The 21,374-nt window shown below is 39.5% G+C and overlaps 1 protein-coding gene, 1 long non-coding RNA gene and 1 pseudogene across 10 annotated transcripts; 1 reads left to right on the top strand and 2 right to left on the bottom strand.

Annotated features, from left to right (window-relative positions):
- Nucleotides 1-1,975: 1,975 nt before the first annotated feature.
- LOC146677497 (uncharacterized) lies at nucleotides 1,976-6,381 on the bottom strand. 7 transcript variants are annotated; one of them, XR_014907597.1, is made up of 6 exons: nucleotides 6,286-6,381; nucleotides 5,914-5,993; nucleotides 4,748-4,839; nucleotides 3,865-4,022; nucleotides 3,388-3,445; nucleotides 1,976-2,452 (listed from the first exon to the last, which is right to left on the bottom strand). It is a non-coding gene; the product is annotated as an uncharacterized LOC146677497 (long non-coding RNA). The 7 variants fall into 7 exon arrangements; XR_014907586.1 differs by lacking the exon at nucleotides 6,286-6,381 and having other exon boundaries at nucleotides 4,755-4,839; nucleotides 5,914-6,279; XR_014907588.1 differs by lacking the exon at nucleotides 6,286-6,381 and having other exon boundaries at nucleotides 1,976-2,449; nucleotides 4,755-4,839; nucleotides 5,914-6,279.
- Nucleotides 6,382-6,789: 408 nt separating this feature from the next.
- On the top strand, nucleotides 6,790-20,985 carry gnpda1 (glucosamine-6-phosphate deaminase 1). 3 transcript variants are annotated; one of them, XM_085382159.1, is made up of 7 exons: nucleotides 6,790-6,812; nucleotides 19,322-19,449; nucleotides 19,573-19,674; nucleotides 19,777-19,959; nucleotides 20,081-20,265; nucleotides 20,403-20,577; nucleotides 20,715-20,985. In XM_085382159.1, the coding sequence occupies exons 2-7, from the start codon at nucleotides 19,326-19,328 to the stop codon at nucleotides 20,774-20,776; spliced, it is 831 nt and encodes a 276-aa protein (XP_085238285.1). In that variant the 5' UTR covers nucleotides 6,790-6,812; nucleotides 19,322-19,325; the 3' UTR covers nucleotides 20,777-20,985. The 3 variants fall into 3 exon arrangements, with proteins under 3 accessions (XP_085238285.1, XP_085238271.1, XP_085238276.1); XM_085382145.1 differs by lacking the exon at nucleotides 6,790-6,812 and adding an exon at nucleotides 18,905-19,054; XM_085382150.1 differs by lacking the exon at nucleotides 6,790-6,812 and adding an exon at nucleotides 18,995-19,127.
- Nucleotides 7,962-10,052, bottom strand: LOC146677496 (uncharacterized; annotated as a pseudogene).
- Nucleotides 20,986-21,374: the final 389 nt, after the last annotated feature.

Raw genomic sequence — 21,374 nt, 5'->3', positions numbered from 1 at the left:
ACAGATTCCTTTTATTAACAGCTTTCCCACAGTGAGTTGCATCAGCATTCATTCACAGCACATTTCAGAAGGATTCAGATTAATACAGTGATCTTACAGTCAGAATGATCCTGACAGAGTGCCACTGTAAATGATCTTTCATCAGGTCAATTTTAAAGTTCAGTATTTCAAAGCAGGAGTTATGAAGACTCATACTGGCATTAGGACTAATAATATGTACTCACAAAGTCAAAGTTTTTTAATTATGCTAGAATATTGGAAGACAATCAACTTTTAGTGTTTTCTGCATATTAATTATTCTGAAATAGAGACGGTGACCCTAACTGTACAGAAGCACTAAACAACTGACAGACATCATTGGCCCGAGCTGTCATGCACAGTGAGTCTGATCCTTTGCTGTGAGAGTCTGACAAGCATGTTTCTGGTCAGTTTGGAAGAAATAATATCACAATGTTGATCTTTCTTTCCAATATTCCTTCTCTTTTACAACATAAACTGTGATCAAAGGTACTTATGTTCACAGCATGTAATAATACTGACAGTCCAGGGCATTGTGGTCTGTTGAGCTAGGGTTAGGGTTAGCAATTCAGACATATGTAATCAATATTAAACGTCTCTGACGTGGGCCACTGTCCGCAGTGTTGGGAAATCCATACCACGCTGGAACGAGTCAAGGTAGGTGAGCATCCACGAGAAGACAGCAGATGCATCCTACTAATACTGACAGGACCAGGAGACTCCAGAAACCCAGCATCTTCTCTTCAGTGCCATCCTCGCCTGTCACCCTCTCTGCCCGCAGCTCTTTGAGTATGGGGTAGATAAGGGCGCAGAGAAACCCTTATTACTAATTTGTATTATAATTCAATTTTCATGAAATATTCATATTTTGTATCGGTCCTTTTATATTATAACCACGTATCCACCCAGGCTCATGGTGGGGCAGGGCTCTGTCCTGGGATGCTTGAGTACAAGGTAACGTACACCCTGACCAGGTATCCAGTCTGTCAGAATTGTTTTCAATATTTGGTTCAAAAACATGAGTGACAACAAAAATCCAACTAGGATTCTTGCATATGATGAATGAAGTCTGTCTTTGACTGTATTGTCCAGCTGATCCATCAAACCCCCAGCAGGTGAACCTTATTCATGACATAACACGGCAACAATGTAAAAAATGAAACAGCAACAGTCTAAATGTAAAGTGCATTCTAAACTCCTCTTCAATGAATCATATGCAAAGAGTCATTCAGGACTGTAAAACGTGAACTACAGAACCCAGAGTCTTCGTCATTAAATCTCTGGTTGCTTCATTTTTCTATCCTATATCAGATACTTTAAGGTTAGGTTAGGTAAACTTGCATTCTCATGGTGAGGCAAAGTGCTTTATGTGTGTGTGTGCGTGTCATGAACGGCTATAAAAGGCCTATAATTAAAGAACAAAGCGGGGTTTGAGTTCGAGTTGCGGCAGACTGTCACTACTTCTAAATGGAACGCAGCCTTCCTGCGGCGGACAGCTAATAACAGGAATCGGACGCGGTCCACCCAAGTCCACAGCAACCACCATAGCAACCGCCTAGCATGACCTTAGAAACATATTCTGTCTTCATAACTATCAAAAACATGAAATGATTTGCAAAGTGTTTAAGTGTTACAGCTGCAGAGAGCTATGGCGGTATCTTTGGAAGCTGTTTACATAGCTAATAATATACGATGTAACCATGGAGACAGTCAGTCACGTGAGGTAGCGGGGCATGTTTACTACAGTGAATAAGGTGATTGCGTGCACAGCGTCCACACGCTGCACAGGGTAAAGACATTACTTCAATATTGTTTTATATTGATATATATTTGCCTTCTGTTGACCATCACCTCAGGTTCACCATTACAGTTTCAGCAGACAGATGCACACTGTCTAAATATGAACACATTCAAAAACTCATGTCTCAGAAATAAGCACAGCTGTTCATGTTTGTCATTAGAGTTTTATTTGTAAGAAAATTATGAGCTTCATATTGTGTATCAAATAAAAGAACATTTCACAGCTCCGAGTCAACAGACACAGGTAACAGAAATGTCTCTAATGTAGACATGTACAGTGTGGTGTAAGCATTAAAAGATCATAAAGGAAACACTAACATTCATGTGAAACTAATTGTAATAAAAAATGAGCAGGTGCTTTATAGATGTAAAAGAAAGAATCTGAAAACAACACTTTTTTGGTCTAAGTGATCAAAGTAGAAAACAGAACTGATGTTCAAGAACAAACCGTAGCTGCACTAATATTACACATCTCCATTGTTGTGGTGAACAGACATGTTGCTTTTAAAACCACATGCAGTGTGTGACCATGACTGTTCACTGAGACCATGAACGCCACTTCGCTGAAGCCTTCGCCTTCTTCTTCTTCTTCTTCTAAATTGGAAGCAGAAGGAGCACGAGCTGCTTTGATCTACTGAAAGGAAAAAGCAGAACATCTGAGCTGAAACCATTAAGACAGGAACAATCATTCAATGCAGTGTCTCAGGTGGCTTAGCCTGTTACAACTGTTGATACAAGCTAAATACGGTTAACACACAGTGTCAGGGAGCTCCAGTGTGGGAACTAGTGGCTTTAGGTTTGTAGTCATTTAACTTTCATCCATTCATTCATTTAATTCAGGAGGAAGAAATGTCAGGTTGATGCAGGCTGGTTACATGCATTTGGTCCCATGCTGTCTTTAACTAAATGACTTGGTTCACTTTATGGCTGGGCTGTATGTGGGGTTATATCATGTTATTTGGGCAGGAGTACCTGTCCCCTGTTAGACTTAGAAAGTTTCTCCATAAGTAGAGTTTCTAACTCTTCTAGCACATCTGTGGCTGACAGCTTTTTGGTGGCTCTTTTTACCCCACACTGGTTGTGAGTGTGTAAATAGCCCCACTAGTTCTTTTGGGTTGCAGTTAACTTGGGAGGAAGAGGTGGGTCTGCCATGACTAGATGTATAACAATTATCTGGGATACATAAATTTCATAATGCATGCATATATCTCTATAAACCTGCCTGAGGGCTGCCATTTTTTTACATTCAGTTATTTCTTTGTTGAATCTAAATAATGAATGTGTTACAGTTAAACTGACACTGATCAGTGTGAATGGCTCATTGGGACACAGAAACCTTTAAATTAAACCCTATCACCTGATATCGATTGTCAAACAATATCAAAGCTGTAAAAGCTGTTTACAGTCAGAATTTATAAAACTATGATTGTAAATTAATTCAAACAAGTGAGCTTTTCTCTTTGTGCTGAATATCAACACTGTGATTTCTTAGACTGTAAGCTTTACTTCAGCACAACCAGTTGTAGAAGCTGCCACTCCAAATGTCTTTTGATAACAAGAAAAAAATACCTTTTCAGTCCACGGCCTGAAGTTCTTCTCCGACATCTTCTGCAATCGGCTTTGTCTGCTGGTTTGAAGACAATAAACCACAAAAAAGATGATTTAGTCACTTTGTCTGCATCATGCAGCTCGAATGTGTCGTGTAACGATGTTGAATAGCCGTCGTTATCCCTCTGCTGTGTCAGCAGGATTGTACTGTACAGCATCTCATTGATATGTGAGGAATGCTAATGTAAACAGACTTACATCATTAAAACATAAAGGACAGGAGATATTTAGATATTTTTATATTTATATTACATTTTATAGCTGACGGATATTACTAAATAGATAGAATTTACTAAATAGCTGGATGAACATGAAAAATATGTCTATAATCACAAATGACCATGAGAGCCAGTAGAATTAATTCAACTGGACACTCGAAAGACGTCCTTAAATGCTCTTTAAGTGGCAGAACAAACGAACAAACACTTAATTGCTTACTTGAGGTGAAATCTGCTCAGCTACTTTGAAAACAGCTTCTAACTGGTTCCTCCTGTAACAGGATGACTGCTCAGGGGTAAGGCCATCATGCAATCCAGCAACCTTTATGGTTCTGCTTTGATTCACCAGGAACTATTAGGGAAACCTTCCAGCGCCTCCTGTGAAAGACACAGGCATAAACACACAAACATTTATTAACATGTTCCACAGTCTTCCAGTTTGATTTTCTCATCCTGTGGACAACAACGTACATGGATGCAGGTTTATTGTTGACTTTTGTAAGGTTTATTTAGTGAACATATCCAGCTGCAGCTCCACTGTGATCCTGAGCTGGATAAGCACTTAAGAAAATGTGTCAATAAATGGACATACATCAACTTACTATATTTATCCAAACAGACGGGACCAATAATGCTTCACTGAGTTAGAGACTTTAATGTCTCTTCTATGTAAGAAGATCTCGTGCTGATATACCAGCAAACTTGACAACAAAGGTTTTTCAGACTGCATGTAGCTGTCCTCTATGTCAGCTCACACATTTACATTCATGTCACACTTATTTCTGCTTTCCCATTTTATAATTATTACTTACATTTTGATTATAAACCTTGAGTTTGTAAATGATCAGATTACATAATTGGAATACAATGTGTCCAATTCAGGGTTGCGGGAGGATGAAGCCTATCCCAGCTGATACAGGACAAAGACAGGCTGCCAGTTTATTGCAGGGCTAACACAATATGTGTAACAGAAAATCCACTTAAATGTTTGATATTTCTTATAATAATCATAATTATGACTATTATTTAAAGGTTTCTTTATAAATACATTTTGATTTTTTATAACCTCTAAAATATAAACCTGAGCTGTTTCAGATTCTGACCTCTGACCTCACTGCAGCTCCCTCTTGGAAGTACGTCTGCTTCTTGTCTTCCCCCAGTGTTGACCGCCTGCCCTTGATATCACGTACTGTACCTGAGGAACAAAACAGGACAAACACTTGCCTTCATTTAAGAAGTACATTCATACAGAGGTAATCTATGGAAACACACTAGTTCAACCTTTGGGAGGAATCAGTTCCTGTGAAACATTTCTGTAAATGAACATCATGTGGAGAATGAATGAAATGAGTTCTTCAGGTGACTCAGCAGTCCCACACTGACAAATGAAATCTAGTTAAACTATTAAGCATATTTGCTCTTCTGAAATCTGTGTTAAACAACAACAAACATAAATTAGTAACAAAAATACAGCTGAGTAGACGCTTTACAAACCACCAGCAGCCATAATGCTAAATTTTAATCTTCAAATGTTTCTGAGCCGTCTTCAACCTGCTTTTAACACATTAAAGTCCCACAGTCAATGCAGCCTGACTCAATCCTAGATGTTCAGCACACAGAGACACAGAGGTGCCGTTTAAAGTTTAGTGTTAACCTGAGTCACTGATCATTTGCAGTATTACAGAGTCTGGCAGTCTTTGCATGATGTCCACGTCACTGTAAGTTTCTAGCTGACTCTCAGGTGTGACAGGTGTGCCAGCAGGAAAGAGTAATAATAACCTGCATCCTGAGGTTTGTCATGCAGGATTAAAGGAGCCAGGCTTTGTTCACACAGCTAGGATTGTATTTTACACTGACCCTGGGTCAGTACAAGTATCATACAGTTTAAACGAAGCACTGAAACTTGCACATATTTATTATAGATGCACTGAAGCTAACCGAGATATTTGCTGTCAATCTGTGGCTGCGATTAAACACTTTACTGAAAACTTTATTAACTGGTAACTTCATCAGTCATGACAGAAGCTAATATTTCTGTGCTAACATCGTTTAACCAGTAACAGCTTTCCTCCAATATAAGCTAACGTTTACACCGTAACTTTAAGCTAGCACCATAAAGACGGTAAAACACGTAATAATATCTACAAATGCATCTTAAAGCTGTTATATTAGCACTCGGTGTATTACTAACATAACCACATTAACATTACTGACACTCGCTGACTTTTAATAGTCATTCTATAAATGCTGTCCGTTTAAATGGTCTTACCTGTACACACTGCATATCCACCGGATTCCAGCCAGAGTGGATTCTGGAGTCTTCCCACGCTCCTGTTAGTGATCCTCCATCTGGATGGATGAGAACAACCTTCTGAACAATCTAGCAGGAGATGGCCCATATCTATGGGACTGGTTTGTGCTAATAACGCTAATGTATGGACTGATAACAGCCGAAGCGGGTGAATAAAGTCACCCAGTCGCTAGCTGTGCCATTACCCAGCATACACCACTCCCTCCGTAAATGCAATAAACGATACAAAAGTATCGTTCTACCTGTTTTTCAGGTAGTTGTTTACATTATATAATTTATTGTGTTCTGTATACGTCACTACAATGTGATTTGGAAAATGTCTAAATATACCGACAACAGGCACTTCCCGGCAATCTCTTCAATCGGAGGACCCTTCACGTCCCGACGCGAGAGGGGTACCCTGCGCGTCCATAAGTGCAGCAGAGTATGGCAAGCCATTAGTGCCAAAATTCGCCACTTTCCTAACCCGTTTGGTTAAGAAATGGCGTAAAAAACGCCGTTTAATTATTCAAAACGCCGAAAAAAACGGCGTTCTGTTCCGACAAACGCCGCTTTTTCCGCCGCTCGGATGGCGCCCTGAACGCACCATCCGAGTGACGTAAAAAGCGGCGTTCAAAGACAGACGGAAACGCCGTTTTTTACGCTACTCGGCACAAAACGCCGTTTTTATGCATCTTTGAACGGCGTTTTTTACGCCATTTCTTAACCAAACGGGTTAGGAAAGTGGCGAATTTTGGCACTAATGGCTTGCCATAAGAGGGAGCCTGACCATGCGTCACACGTTTGACGAGTTGGGAGTGAGAACGTGTTGACTAAACAGGCGAGCCTGGGACACCTCGAGCATGCTGCCAGTCCAGGTAGACCAGACCTATATGTCAGTGTTTTTAGAAAGGACGCAAAAGTAAAGATGAAAGCCAAACTAAACCAAACCAAACTTTTCCCACCGCTTTGTGAGTAGTTGGCATCCAACATGCAAACTGCAGATGACTATGGCAATCTGATTGCAACCAAAGCAATCAGAATTATGTTTTTGGTGCAGCAGACCCTGATTTCACCTGGCAACCACCACAAACCAGTGGCTTTACCCCCAAAGTTGCCAGGGGTGTGCAGCGCTGTGGTCCATTGATCACCTCTCCGGTTTGAGCCTGTCCAAACACATGCTTGTCAATTGGTGATTCTAAAGTGCCTGTTGGTGTGATGGAAGTATTTAAAAAAGTGACGACAGGGTGTGGGGACGGGAGCTGAGCCGAGGAAGCATTCATGCATCAAATAGCAAGAGAGTGAGGGGAACACCGGGGAGGACGACAACAAAACTAAAACAGGGAGCTAAGAACTTCACTACTGTATGTTTTCAATGTTTTTGTCACTTTTTACGGAATCAAACTCAAAGTAAGCTTTAAACCCTGCATGGTCGTACTCTCTCCTGCACTCCATATTATCCTTTGTTGATCTACACACGTCTGTTGCTGCCACGGACGTCGCACACTCGTACGTCATTGTCATGAGACTCTCTCACGAAGAAAATGACGAGGATTAGTAACGCAGTAATGTAGCCTGCTTACGGGAAAGTAACAGTAATCTAATTACCTTTTTTCCAATAGTAATCCCTTACTTTACTATTATATATAATATAATCTATACTATTGTATATTATGCACACACACAAACACACATGCAGCTATTACCTATTTCTTGTTTTTATACCTAAGATGAATGAAGACATTTTTCAAACACATGTAAAATGTGGGCAATTGTGTTTATTGGGTAAAGGAAAAGGCAGAAGGGGGAAAAGGGGGGATAGAAAGAAAGAAAGAGAGAGGAGAGTAAACCCCAACAATCTTTTAAAGTGAAAGAAACCTAAAGGAGAAACCTATGGCAGAACCAGGCTCAGGAGGGGACAGTCAACTGCCGGGACTGGTCGGGGGCTGAGGGTGAAAAAAGAATAAGGAGGGAGGGGAAGGGAAAGGGGGGAAATGAAAATGGAATAGAGGTGGAGGAAGACGAGGTTACATCAGGTGAGAAGCAGCAGTGCCCCTCCTCTAGAACCAGTGGAAGCGTTTTTTCTTCTTTTTCAGATACTCTTCCACGAGCACTTTTTTCTCAATGATGAGGGTTTTCAGCTCATCGATTGTTTCTGCGTTTTCTTTCTCAAGTTTGTTGCATCTTTTCACCATGTCTTCTAATTGTTCTTGTTTTTCTTTAAGGTTGTCTTTCAGTTCTTTAACTGTTGCCTCCTCTATTCGCTTTGCCTTGTGCACATCTGTGTGCATGTCTTCCAGCTGCTGGTTTCTCTTCTGGATATCTTGAAGTCTACACTGCAGGTCTTTATGTGTTTTCTGTTGTTCTTGCTTTTGCGCCTGGATTTCAGTGTTTTTGTGCTTCAAGGTCTTAGAAAGTTCCTCAAGTTCGGTATTTTTTCTCAGCATCTCATTGATGCTACTCTGCATCGCTGAGCATTGATTTTCCAGTTTTTTCTTTTCTCCTTCCAGTACAGTTGTTTTGTACTTCGTTTCGTTATACAATTCTTGGAGTGCTTGATTTTTCCTCTGGAGATTAAGTTTTTCTTCTTCCTGTTGTGTTTTCTGTTGGTCTTTTTCTTGAAGCAGCTCTTTATTTCCGTGTGCTTTTTTCTCAAGCTTGATTTGGAGCGATCTGTGTTTTTCCTCCATCTCATCACGCTTGGAGTCCATTTCCTTCTGTTTCATTTCCATTTTCTTCTTGTCTTGAAGCAACTGTTGATTTTTGTGCAGAGTTTTATCATGCTTCACCTGCAGAGCTTTGTATTTTTCCTCCATGGCTTGGAGTTTGCTCTGCAGGTCTCTCTGCTCTACGGGCTCTTGTTTTTTGTCTTGGTGGATCTCTTTATTTTTCTCCAGAGCTTCATCGAGTATTACTTGCAAGCCTTCATTTTGTTTCTCGATGTTCCTCAGCTTACAATCCATTTCTTGCTGTTGTATTTTCTGTTGGTCTTTCTCGTGAAGCAACTCTTTATTTTTGAGCAGTGTTTCCTCAAGAGTTATTTGGAGCATTTTGCATTTTTCCTCCAAGACTTCAAACTTTCGGTCCATTTCTTTCTCGAGCATTCCTTGTTGCTCTCTCTCTTGGATGAACTCTTTATTTCTGTGCACTTTTTTATTGAGCCTGACTTGAAGCATTCTGTGTTTTTCCTCCATCTCGTCAAACTTGGAGTCCATTTCCTTCTGTTTCATTTCCATTTTCTTCTTGTCTTGAAGCAACTGTTGATTTTTGTGCAGATTTTTATCATGTTTCACCTGCAGAGCTTTGTATTTTTCCTCCATGGCTTGGAGTTTGCTCTGCAGGTCTCTCTGCTGTGTGGACTGTTGCTTCTCTTCTTGGTGGATTTCTTTCAGTTTTTCTAGAGCATCGTCAAGCTTCTCTTGGAGCTCCTGATTCTTCTTGACCATGTTGTCCTGTTTTATGCTCTCTTTTTTCTCCTTTTGGAGCAGATCTTTATTTTTTTCCAGAGCTCCATCAAGCTGTTCTTGGAGCTCCTGATTCTTCTTGAGCATTTTATCCCCTTTAATGCTCTCTTTTTTCTCTTTCTGGAGCAGATCTTTAATTTTTTCCAGAGCTCCATCAAGCTTTTCTTGGAGCTCCTGATTCTTCTTGAGCATTTTATCCCCTTTAATGCTCTCTTTTTTCTCCTTTTGGAGCAGATCTTTAATTTTTTCCAGAGCTTCATCAAGCTTTTCTTGGAGCTCGTGATTCTTCTTATCTTGGAGAGCACATTGTTTCTCCTCAATAATACCTTCCCTTTCCTGAAGCTGGTAGGATAATTTTTCTAATTCAGCGCTCTTTCTCTCATTTTCTTCTGTCAGGATCTTAATCTTTTCTCTGTTCATGAGATTTTCATTCTCCATTTCTTCCAATCGCTTTTCCTCTAATTCTACCTGTTCATCCCAAGGAAGAGAGCTGATATAAGGGTCTAGGGACTCATACCATGGAATAGAGCTGGGGTCAGCTTCTTGTCTTTCTTGCTCTTTCTGAGACATGTTGGAGTCTTTATACCGTGAGTACGAAAAGGATCCAAATGTTTGAAAATGCTTTACTGGTGAACGTTTGAATGCTGCTAACATAAGTGCTGCAAATAACGGACTAAAAGTTCTACATCCTCACCCCTACTTAAGGATTCATGAGGATCAAAGCTTTAGAAGCCTGTGACATCAGAATTCCATAAGCCAATGAGGTTGTCACATGACATTTTTGAATGAGGTCATGTTTTTGTATGAATTTTTAAAATAACATCAACATTCCGTAAGCCAATGAGATTCTTACATGACTTTTGAATGAGGATAATTCTTTTGTGTTAAAAAAAAAAGTGTAAAAAGTGTTATTGCAATAACATAAAAAGTGAGTAAAGAAAGTAAATAAAAGTACAGTTTTATTTATATAGCACCTTTCAAGACAAATTCATTGTGTCTGAGTTGTATTGGTAACTCGTTGAAGTGTTACTGGGTATCATAACTAGACAGTTTGCGCATACAGTGAGTGAAAGCATTGGGTGGACTGAATCAGGTTAAATTAAATCGATAGAACTGAGTGGAGTTCTATCGATTGTATTGATCAGAGAGTTAGAACAACAACTAAAGGAAACTTTGATTAATCTGAAAGGAATTAATAGGTTAACAGGTAGCTGATTCAAATCAGGATTTAAAACCCTTTTTGGTTTGTTTGTTTTTTCTGTTTGACTCCTTGTTTTATTCAATATTGCAGTTTTTATGATAGTATTATGGGTTTGTTAAACTGTTCCATGTGAAAATGTTGGGAAATGAAATATCACAGGTGGAAATCAATGAAAGTGGAAATTCAGAAGAAATTCTGTCCTTTTCCTCATTAATGCACATCATAGATAACTATGTAATGTGTCTGTTGTACACTTTGTATGTAAGGAATAACCATAAATGTGTTGTCTTACAAACGGCTGTATCAGGTCTTTGCATCCACAATAAGCGAGGATAACAGAACTCCTGGAAAGCAAAAAAAATCTGTTTTTAAGACAGTCACCTTTAGTTTCACGCTGAGTGATGCTGGATTGTTGCAGACAAACCTGATTATGTTTCCCACTGGGTTTTATACTTCAGAGGCAACACAGAGTAAAGAGAAGCATTGTTATTTCAGTGTAACTTTAGTCAGTCAGTGTTTAGTCTTATCCCCTTGTAAATTTGATAAGAGCCAAATAGAGGAAACAAACTCAGTGTGTGGCCAGAAAATGCCATGGTGGCTTACAAACACGTCAGAACAAAATATGAAGGATAAGACATCACACGTATAACGGAAAGAGACGCAGAAGAATTCATCTCTGAAATTTCTCACTTTATTGAACTGACATTTTCCCGAGACCACCGGAATTGGTGGGATGGACACAAAGAAAATCAGAGGTAGACAAAAATCCGTCAGGCGGGATCAGGAGAGAACAACGGTCTGCCAAGCCATTCCCTGCTTCAGAGTTTTGTCATTTTGCACCTGCTGTCGCTTTAATATTAAACTAACGAGGTTGAAATAGACTCACAATGGTTTCTGCTTCTTAATTAGACAGATTTATATCCCTTCATGTGCTTCTGTCTTCTGTGCTTCACTGTCAGTGATCATGCTCGAGCTCATCTTCAGTCAGTTATCTTCTGTTTGTTTCCTGCTTCCTTTTAAAGGTCAAGGATCCCACCTTGACCTTTCCACCTGCCTGCGTGCCATGGACGCCCAGGTTTGCAAATACAATGTTGTATTTTCAAACTGATACCATAGATACATCTAGTACAAGCCTCGAAAAAGTTTGCATCTTCGTGACCTTGACCTTGAGGTCTGATGCCAAGTCTTGTCACTTGAGACTGAGGTGATGCAGGATTTTGAAATTTATTCTATATGTGCAGCTACTAAGAGGCTGAAGGATAACACTGATATTTTTACATTTTCATGGAGCTGCTCTCAAAGCTTTGTCATCTAGCCTCAGTCCCTATAATTCAGTCCTGGTCCAGCATCACAGTGTGTGGTGTGGAATAAAACTGTGACAGTGTCAGAAATTTAGCTTGATCATCTGAGCGTAGCTGCTGCTGCTACTAGCCAGCAAACCGAAATGCAGCATGTAGTGATGCACTGACGCTGGCCCCTCTGTGAAAAACCGGCACACAACCAAACAAATTTGGACAGCAGAAGCCGCTGATGTGTGCTCTAACTTCTGACTGAAGCAAGGAGAACACTGGATGGACAGACACAGCCAAAGATTTAGATTTCAGGTAGTAGGCATTTGGTACACTACATGCATAAAACCTGGTGTCCTTCCCATATTTATTAAATCCAGGTCTCACAGTGTGGTGATAACAAATTCTGTAGAAAGTGAGTAGGCATTTAAGAAACAAATATAGTTAAACATGGCACATCTCATCTCTTCTTCCTTGGCACTGCTGCCCTCTTCTGGTTACAGTGGGTCAGTGGTCGCTGAGAGGAGGTGTGAGCTGTTAGTCTGCTGACTAAAGATTCGTCTGTGTTAAACCATTAATCACATTCTAAAGTAATCAACCATACTTTAAATGCTGTTTAATGTGGCACCTCGTATTGTGCATTATCAACTTTGCACATTATACTCTGTAGAAGAAGTACAGTGTGATGCAATGTGAAGTGGGCAATGCAGAGTGTTCTACAGTTCATATCAACCATGTCAATGAAAGTTAAATTCTAAAATAAAAACAAAACAATAAACCATGAATGTATTTTCTACCACTTCTTCTAGCCTACACTGTAAAAAAATATTCCGTAGAAAAACAGAAAATGTCCTGGTAATTTTCTGCCAGTACATTTTCTGTTTTTTTACGGAGGTTTGACGGACCTTTCTGTAAATGATAAAACGGAAAATTCTGTAGATTTACAGTATACTCTCTGTACTATTTACGGACATTTCCTTCAGCTATAAAACAGAAAATTCCGTTTATTCACAGTATATTTTCTGTATCATTAACTGATATTTTCCGTTAATAGAAAAATTGAAATTTCTGTTTATATTTGTCACGGTCTGGAGGGCAGACCGTGGGGATGTGGGGAAAGGAGGACCCAAAACGCAGACTCTGCGATGCAAACAGTGCTCTTTATTTACAGTGGAAAGCTGTAAACACAATAACTCCCCGTTGCTCCCTCGAACCCCATGTGCGTGCTTCCCTCCGACGTCTGTGCTCGTGCTCCCCGCTGTTGTGTTACTGCACACCCTGTGCGTGCTGCCCTTCTGGTCCCTCGTTTCACCTGCAGGACAATACAGAAGCAGCCGTTAAACACTGAACCCGCGCGCGCGCGCGCACACACACACACACACACACGATCCGCACTTCCTAATGCTACACACTGACTTGGAGTCTTAGCTTAATGATCCTGCGCCGGTGGGAGCTCCAACTCTCTCCTAAGTAGCTCCCCCGACGAGCCCTGATCACCAACAGGTGTGGCATGAACTTCAGGTGTGGCCAGTCCTTCCGCAGGGCCACACCCCTCAGGCCTGCAGGTGGCTGAGCTCCATCCTCCAGCCACACCCGCAGACATACACACCCATACCCTGCCTATACATATGAGTGGGACACAGACTAACACAGCACAGTGCAGAAAAACACACACATCACCAAAATAATAATAACAACAATATCCAAGCACTTCTTTTCACTGTAACTCATTAAATATAGTTCTTTATATCCTTAAACGTACATTTCTATGCAATTACAACCTAGTACACCATGTACTCAAAAATTCATAAATTAAAACTTAAATTAATTTGTGCTTCGTACACAACAACATTGGTACAATTAATGTTAAATATTCTTTTATTCTCCTTAACTCAAACACTATACTTAAATATAATGACAGCATCCATCTTGTCATAAAACTACTAAACAGCTGATACATGAACAAAATAACTCACAAGCTTTCAAATTTGAGCATTTTTATTTCCTTGAAATCAGGTTGCCCTCATGTAAATGTGTTTATTTACATTCATTCAAGTGGCTACCAAGTGTTTTCTTCAAACAGGACACCTGACAAACAAAAAATGTCATATTTAACGACATGTTCACATTTAATAATATCCAGAGTACCTTTTAGTTAGAATCACTGCCTTGTGGTAGTTTTGCCTCAGCCAAATGGTTAAGGTGTGGTTTACATCCATCTCTGTCCACTTATGATACAGTATACACATGTAGTCAGTTATAGCCAAACACCTTTGATTACTGAATTGCATTCACTTCATTAATGAAGTGAATGTCATTCACATTTGTGTGAACATTTGTCTGAGATTAACTCTTTGGGCTCTTTACCTTACAATATAACATACTTGAGTCAAAATTTGTTGACTGTTTAAGTGGTGCCACATGAATACAACTGAACAGATCTAAAGAAGATGTTCCTGAACTTTGGGTTTATTCGAACAGGACTGATGGATAACCACAGGACTTTTCCCCATATGATAACTACAACACATAATAAATTAAGACAGATTACTGTCCCAAACTTAAAAATAAAAGTGTATTTACGGGACTTGTTTTGTCAGTGAGGAGCAAAGTATAATTAGAAGTGCTTGTTCTGATGAAAAGTTAAACTGTAAACAGCAGCATAGTGAATAAGGATCTGTGTCCACGAATCCTCAGCAGTGACAACACTTAAACATCATAGTTCAAAATCCTTAATGCACACCTTTTTCTCCACGGTGTTCAAATTCTCTAAGCTGGTTAAGTAGAGGAAAAAGTCTGACATATTTCATGACCATTAAATGTTAGACAAGGCTCTGAAAACGAGGTTACAGTTACAAACAAAAACCTCTGCTTGTGCGCACAGACCCTAAATCACAACAAATAAGACAATAGTAAGACAAATTACTACAAAGTCTTGTTACCGCTCTTCATATAACAGTGTGACAAAGTCCTGAATGCAGCCTGCATGTTAGTACATCAAGGTCCATCTGAGCTTTAAGTAAAATACACTCAGCTTTTCCTTGGATTTTAAGAGTTGCTCAGTTCATACAGGAACTGCAGCAGTCGGAGTTAACGTGTCGCTGTGTTGCTCCTCCGTGTCAGCCATTGAGACTAGTCGCAATTTATTCTGAGGAAAAAAAGAGAAACAACAGGACATTTTTAAAAAGTTTGTATTTTTATAATTTTTTTTTACCTAGAGCATAAACAACATAAACAAAAAAAGGATTAGGGCTGTGCGATATGACGATATATATCAGATTACGATATAAAAATGTCTATCGTTTCATATTATACACTATTCTTTGTTTTGTGGTGTTGCAAAATAAACTGTTTACGGCAATATTTTTTTCATGGTTTTGATGGTCACTGTAGTTGCTATATTATTTCTTAAAGTTCTCTCCTTCTCTTATACTTAAAATAACCACACTATGGACGGACAAGTGACTGTTTTTACGCGTACTTTCGTTACCAACAATGAGGATAAAACCATCGTGTGGCTCCGCCGTCCGCTTGTTTATTTTCCACATAAACCTTTCACAATAAAGCTCAAGTTTCTGTTGAGACTTTTCAAACTAAACTGAAATGATATACATTATTCTCAAACATAAAATTTCAGAATATGCATCAAACAAATGACCTCAAATAAAAACATCAAGTAACTATAAATGGCGCTTACAGTCACCACGCAGATGAAGGCACAGAGAATACCAGCATGGCCAGCAAGGATGAGGCAGAACCAGAAGGACCAGTCAAAAGAAATCGAGGACCTTATTGTTAAATGAGGGGCTACCTCTGTAGCATGGACATGGTTTGGTTATGAAAAGTCTGACACGCCCCAGAAAACTGTACTATGCAAATTATGCCACAAACTGGTCCCCACCACCACTCGAACACGACAAACCTCTTTAACCACCTACACAAGAATCACATGAAAGAGTTTCGAGAGAGTTTACGAATGAAAAGCAAAAAAGAGTCGTCAGGTGCTCAAAATAATCCTTAGACTCAAACGTTAGAACAGGCTTTTCCTTGCAGCACGCCGTCTAATAAATACTCAGAAAGAAAATGGCGGCCATTTAAACTCATGTCTAAAAATGTATAGTTTCATGCATCGGTCAAAACACTCGACTCCAGGTACACGACGCCCAACTGAAAACATTTCACATAAGTCGAGTTGCCCGAGAATCACAGAATTTACAGAAAATGCACTATTTTGTGATATATATCGTTATCAGGAGAGATACGTCTTATATTGGGATATGAGACTTTGGTCATATCACGCAGCCCTACAAAGGATTATAATTCACGTAGAGTTGCATACACATAACACCATTCTGTTGCAACAAAAGCAGTTTATAATTAAAGTAACATACATACATACCTTGAAAAACTAAATCAACCACAACATTAAACTCACCTTGTATTTGTAGAGAAGGTGATCAGGGTTTTTCTTCATTTCCTGAGACCAGCTGCTCTGGATCATCACCAGCTTGTATCTTCATCTTTTTTTTCACTCGGGGAAGTCTCTCCTTTTCTTGGCCATTGCTCTGCACTGGAAAACCAAAGTGTGTGATCAAAGGTGAAATAAGGGATATTTTTCCACTGCAGGACTTAAAGTGCTTCAAGTAGTGATAGCTGTTGATCCATTTCTCAAATAATCTGTAAGGATCTGGATTTTTAAGAAAGATACAAATATCTCTGCTTATATTTGGCTAAAAGCTTGATATAGACAAGGCATATAGAGCCCCTGCACACCAGCACTGCGCTTACATTATAGTTCAATCAAGAAATAGTTATTATTGATTTATTATTGAATTTTTTTAGTAATAATTTTTAGTATTTAATCACATTAGCACAGTGGGGTGACAAAAATATTCCACATACAAGAAATGCTGCTCAGCATTTCATAAATTACATTTTCAACAAATGTTGGAGTAAAAACAGTTACAGGGAAAATGTGTCTGTCTGTAAATATTAACTAAACATTTCTATGTGCTACAAAATAGACATACTGTAATTGTAAATGTGCTGAGGTGAAACTATACTTTCAATAATTTTACCACTACAGTCTGTTAACCACCGAAATAATCTATGCTGGTCAGCTAGCTAAAAGTCTTTACTTTAGCAGCCCAAATCAGAGGCTAACAGTAGCATTTGCTAGCGTCAGCCAGTAAGGTCTGAGGCTTAAACTAGGGTTAGTGTAACTTTGCCTGAAACCCTTTAAAGTGTACAGGGCAAAACTGGTGGTATCACAGTAAAAATTATTTTAACATTAATTAAAATAAAGCTTAAGTCATGTTAAACCTAAATAACAATTATTTTAAAAAATGAGTCAGCAAAATATTCCTGACTTGTCTGGAGACAGCCGAAACCAGTTAACAAATAAATTAACAATTCTTTCTAAATAAAAACACGGAGTCTTTTGAAAAACATTATTTTAATAAAACGAAACATGAGTTTTATAATACTTACCACAGAAATTTGAAGGCAGTTTCTCCAACTTCAGAATCCAAAATCCAGATGAAGCCTGAAAGAAGCCTAATGGCTGCTCTTGCGCTTACTTTTCCCTCCTTTTCAGGTTCTTTTTCCCACAATGCATTGCAGTAGTTGAGAAATACAGAAAAATACCTGTAAATGACTAATACGGAAAATTCCTTCACGTTTATACAGTAGATTGTACTGTATTTTTACGGATTTTTTTTACAGTGTAAGCACAGAAGCCCAGCTCCTCACAAATATATAGACCAAATTCAATTCAATTCAATTCAAATTCTTTATTGTCCCACAAGGGGAAATTTGTTTAGTTTAGCAGCAGGCAACAATAAGAGTAAACAAAACAATAATATTAAAATAATAAGGACAATAATAGTAATAAAGAACAGATGTCTGTACAGAAAACAGGTGTCTGTACTGGTCACCCTACAGAGAAACAAGAAGATAAGGACAAACATGCAGACAGGAGGGCAAAAAAGACAGAGAGGTTTATAAAAGCTCATCAAGATTGATAGGAATGCTACATGAAGCAAACAATGTTATTGAGCTTCTCTATTGTCATCCTGCCTGGTGATGGACGAGTTCATGCCTATCTCCTATCTTATTCTGAGCCCATGGATGCAGCCATACCACACAGGACACATGACCAGCACACACTCTGAGTGTGTTTCTGTACCCAGTTTACTGAAAAAATGGAAATACCCAACAGTGTGTCTGTATAAAAGTCAGTCCATATCCAACATCTACACCCACTTATACTTGTAAAGCTGCAGAGAGCACAGCACATGCTGAATCTAAATGTAGCTCGTTTCAACGGTCTTTAATGATATTTAAGGACAAATAAAAGGCCTGGAATGGATTCAAAAGTTCAGTTAAAGAGACCAACATTTTGATCTTACTCCTCTGTTTTTCACACCAACACTCCTTACTAAGTAGGTAGATTTGGTCTATGATCATGCTGAATAAATCGATTATTACAATTCAAAAAACGTGGGAAAATTGGTAAAACAACAATAGATAAGTAAATGGGACTTAGTATTCTAAAATCATTTTATTTTAATCAACTTTTTTCATCAATGACGCCTTTTAGCAGCACTTTTTTATACACGAGAATCTATAATATTAATTTAATGAGTGTCTGAGCCTTAAAATGAGCCCTCATGATAAAGATGCAGAGCTTATCATTTTAACATTAATATCAGAAATGTAATTGGTTATTTTAAAAACTGCAAACAATCTTAGTTTTTCGAAAATTTCAAAAGCTTCTTTCACCCATCGGCAGCTGTTGTTTGGTCGGGAATGCATTTTGGGCAATGATGAAAGGTTGGAGTGGACATAATGTGCAGATGCTACTGTTTAGACTTTTAAATCCTGGGAAGCTGAGAGGGCGTTTGCGCAACAGCAGACTCATTCTTTTTGTTAAAAGCTCACAATAATCGTTCAAAACTCTCGCGTAAAAGTAAAAAAGGACTGGCCTTTGGGACACAGGCTTTTCTGTCATTAGAGGGCGCTGTGGAGCAGCCCGGTGCCTTTTGTTTTCTCAGCTCTTGGGCTTGAAGTTCAGTTTTCGTTTCTTCCGCGGTGCGCGCTGTTCGCCTCCGGCAGAAAGTCACATGATCCACCCAGAGCCGTGTGCTCAGACTGAAATCTGAAAGGTAAAGCTGGCTGCATTAACTAAATTACTTTTTTTAAAATCAGTAAATGTGAGGTTCTGGCGACACTGCGCGGGTGAGTAAAGCTGTGAGCGATTTGCGAGTATGTTCGGAAACCTCGGAGCTCCAACTGCTCTGCTTGTGGCTGATTTTTATTGATGAGTCTAAAGTCTGACAAGGAGTGTTTTGAGACGATCTTCTTAGAATCTGAAGTTGTTTAGAGTCTAAACAACTTCGTTGCTTCATTTCTCACTGTTTTGACTTCTGCAGGACCATGAAGCTCATCATCCTGAACGACTACGACCAGGCGAGCGAATGGGCAGCAAAGTACATTAGAAACAAGATTTTACAGTTCAGCCCTGGCCCCAACAAATACTTCACTCTGGGGATCCCTACAGGTAAGAGCAACGTGCAATCCTGTGATGTAGCATTTAGCACATGTATTTAGATTTGCATGATTTTAATGTGCAGCCTACGTTTCCTCCTCTCACTCCTTTGTTGCTTTTTCTGCCCGTCTTCAGGAAGCACTCCTTTAGGTTGTTATAAGAAGCTGATTGAATACTACAAAAATGGAGATCTCTCATTCCAGTACGTGAAGACTTTCAACATGGATGAATATGTAGGTAGGTCCTGATTGTTCTCTATTGTGCCATTAAGCATACAGAGTGAGGGACGCTTCCAAGCTCTGGTCTTGCATAAGAAACTGCCATAAACTGCTTTTATAGGACTTCCCAGAGATCATCCTGAGAGCTACCACTCCTTCATGTGGAATAACTTCTTCAAGCACATAGATATAAAAGCAGAGAACACGCACATCCTCGATGGCAACGCCGCCGACCTGCAGGCAGAGTGTGACTCCTTTGAGAAGAAAATAACAGCTGCTGGGGGGATTCAGCTGTTTGTTGGAGGTCAGAAGACACACAGATAAAAGTGAAAATACTGCAGCTAGTCAGCCACACATTTCTTTTCTTCTGCCCTGTAATAAATGATTGCAAAACAATTAAGCCCCCTCTTCTTTTTCTGTGTCAGGTATTGGACCTGATGGCCACATTGCATTTAATGAGCCTGGTTCAAGTCTGGTATCCAGGACCAGGGTGAAAACGCTGGCGAAGGACACCATCATGGCCAATGCCCGATTCTTTGATGGAGATCTCTCAAAAGTCCCCACCATGGCGCTGACGGTGGGAGTGGGCACTGTCATGGATGCCAAAGAGGTTGGGAGTCTGGCTCAGTGTCAGCCACGTGCCTTGGTGTTTGTGTTTTTGCTGCTGTGCCTAAATATCAAGAAGAGTGGTCATCAGTTAACTTCTGAACTTGCTGAGTTATTTCTCGGTTTTCAATCTGTCCTCAGGTTATGATTCTCATCACCGGAGCACACAAGGCGTTTGCTTTGTACAAAGCCATAGAGGAAGGTGTGAATCACATGTGGACAGTGTCTGCCTTTCAGCAGCACCCACAGACCATTTTTGTGTGCGATGAAGACGCCACCCTGGAACTGCGAGTCAAAACTGTGAAGTACTTTAAAGGTGAGACACTGAATCACAGATCATGCAGTTGCTGAGTGGGAGAAAAACATTTTATATTTCCAGCTGATTAAGAAAAAATATTTCCAAAGCAGACATGAGTCATAGAAAAACTACTGAGTCTTGTTTTTTGTCCGCAGGGATGATGCATGTCCACAACAAGCTGGTAGAGTCACCTCCATCAGAGCCGAAGAAAAACTGAGGGAGACCTCTCTCAAACATCCTGGATTCAAGAGGCATTTGATCAAATGAGCACTCCAATAATTCCATTGATTATGTTTTTCCTTCTTCAAGATCAAGCAAGATTTTCTCACAACTACTTTTCAACTACTAGATAATTTAGTGCTGGTATAGATGATTCTTCATACAACTGCTCATTTGTTCTTTGTAATAAAGCAAATTTAATTTGTACATCTTATGTGTGTTTTTTGGGACATGCTGTGGTTTTCAGTCCGTCCTTCCAGTCATGTGACGAACAGGAATGAACTCCTGTTGCCTTCAAGTGCTCCTTGTTATTTTTACTGGTTTTCTTAGGGTGGAAGTGCTATGAAAGTTTATTTTCACTACAGGGGAAAATGCCCGCAGACTTATTATAATTATTATATGTAAACTTGATATGTAGTTATTAGCCCAAATTTTTTGACTTGCAAATGGCAAAAAAAAAAAAACCCAAAAAACCAAAATCCATCCGCACAACCGTTTTTGTTAACTAGAATACTGCCTCACACTTCATATTTGCTTAATTTCAGATGCTCAATAAGAAATCTCGGAAGATGGCACATCATATTAGCTCAGCACCA

This window comes from Rhamphochromis longiceps, linkage group LG2 (genome assembly GCF_057381845.1).
Source record: "Rhamphochromis longiceps isolate RC_006_pf linkage group LG2, R_longiceps_female_GT1.1, whole genome shotgun sequence".
NCBI lineage: Eukaryota > Metazoa > Chordata > Actinopteri > Cichliformes > Cichlidae > Rhamphochromis > Rhamphochromis longiceps.
The sequence above is the reverse complement of the archived record's forward strand: the minus strand, read 5'-3'. Positions and strand labels throughout refer to the sequence as shown.

Bases quoted from the DNA above. Each gene is read 5' to 3' on its own strand.
- gnpda1 (XM_085382159.1), top strand. From the start codon at position 19,326: ATGAAGCTCATCATCCTGAACGACTACGACCAGGCGAGCGAATGGGCA. The intron at 19,450-19,572 runs GTAAGAGCAACG...GCCCGTCTTCAG, and splicing joins CACTCTGGGGATCCCTACAG to GAAGCACTCCTTTAGGTTGT. The intron at 19,675-19,776 runs GTAGGTCCTGAT...CTGCTTTTATAG, and splicing joins CAACATGGATGAATATGTAG to GACTTCCCAGAGATCATCCT.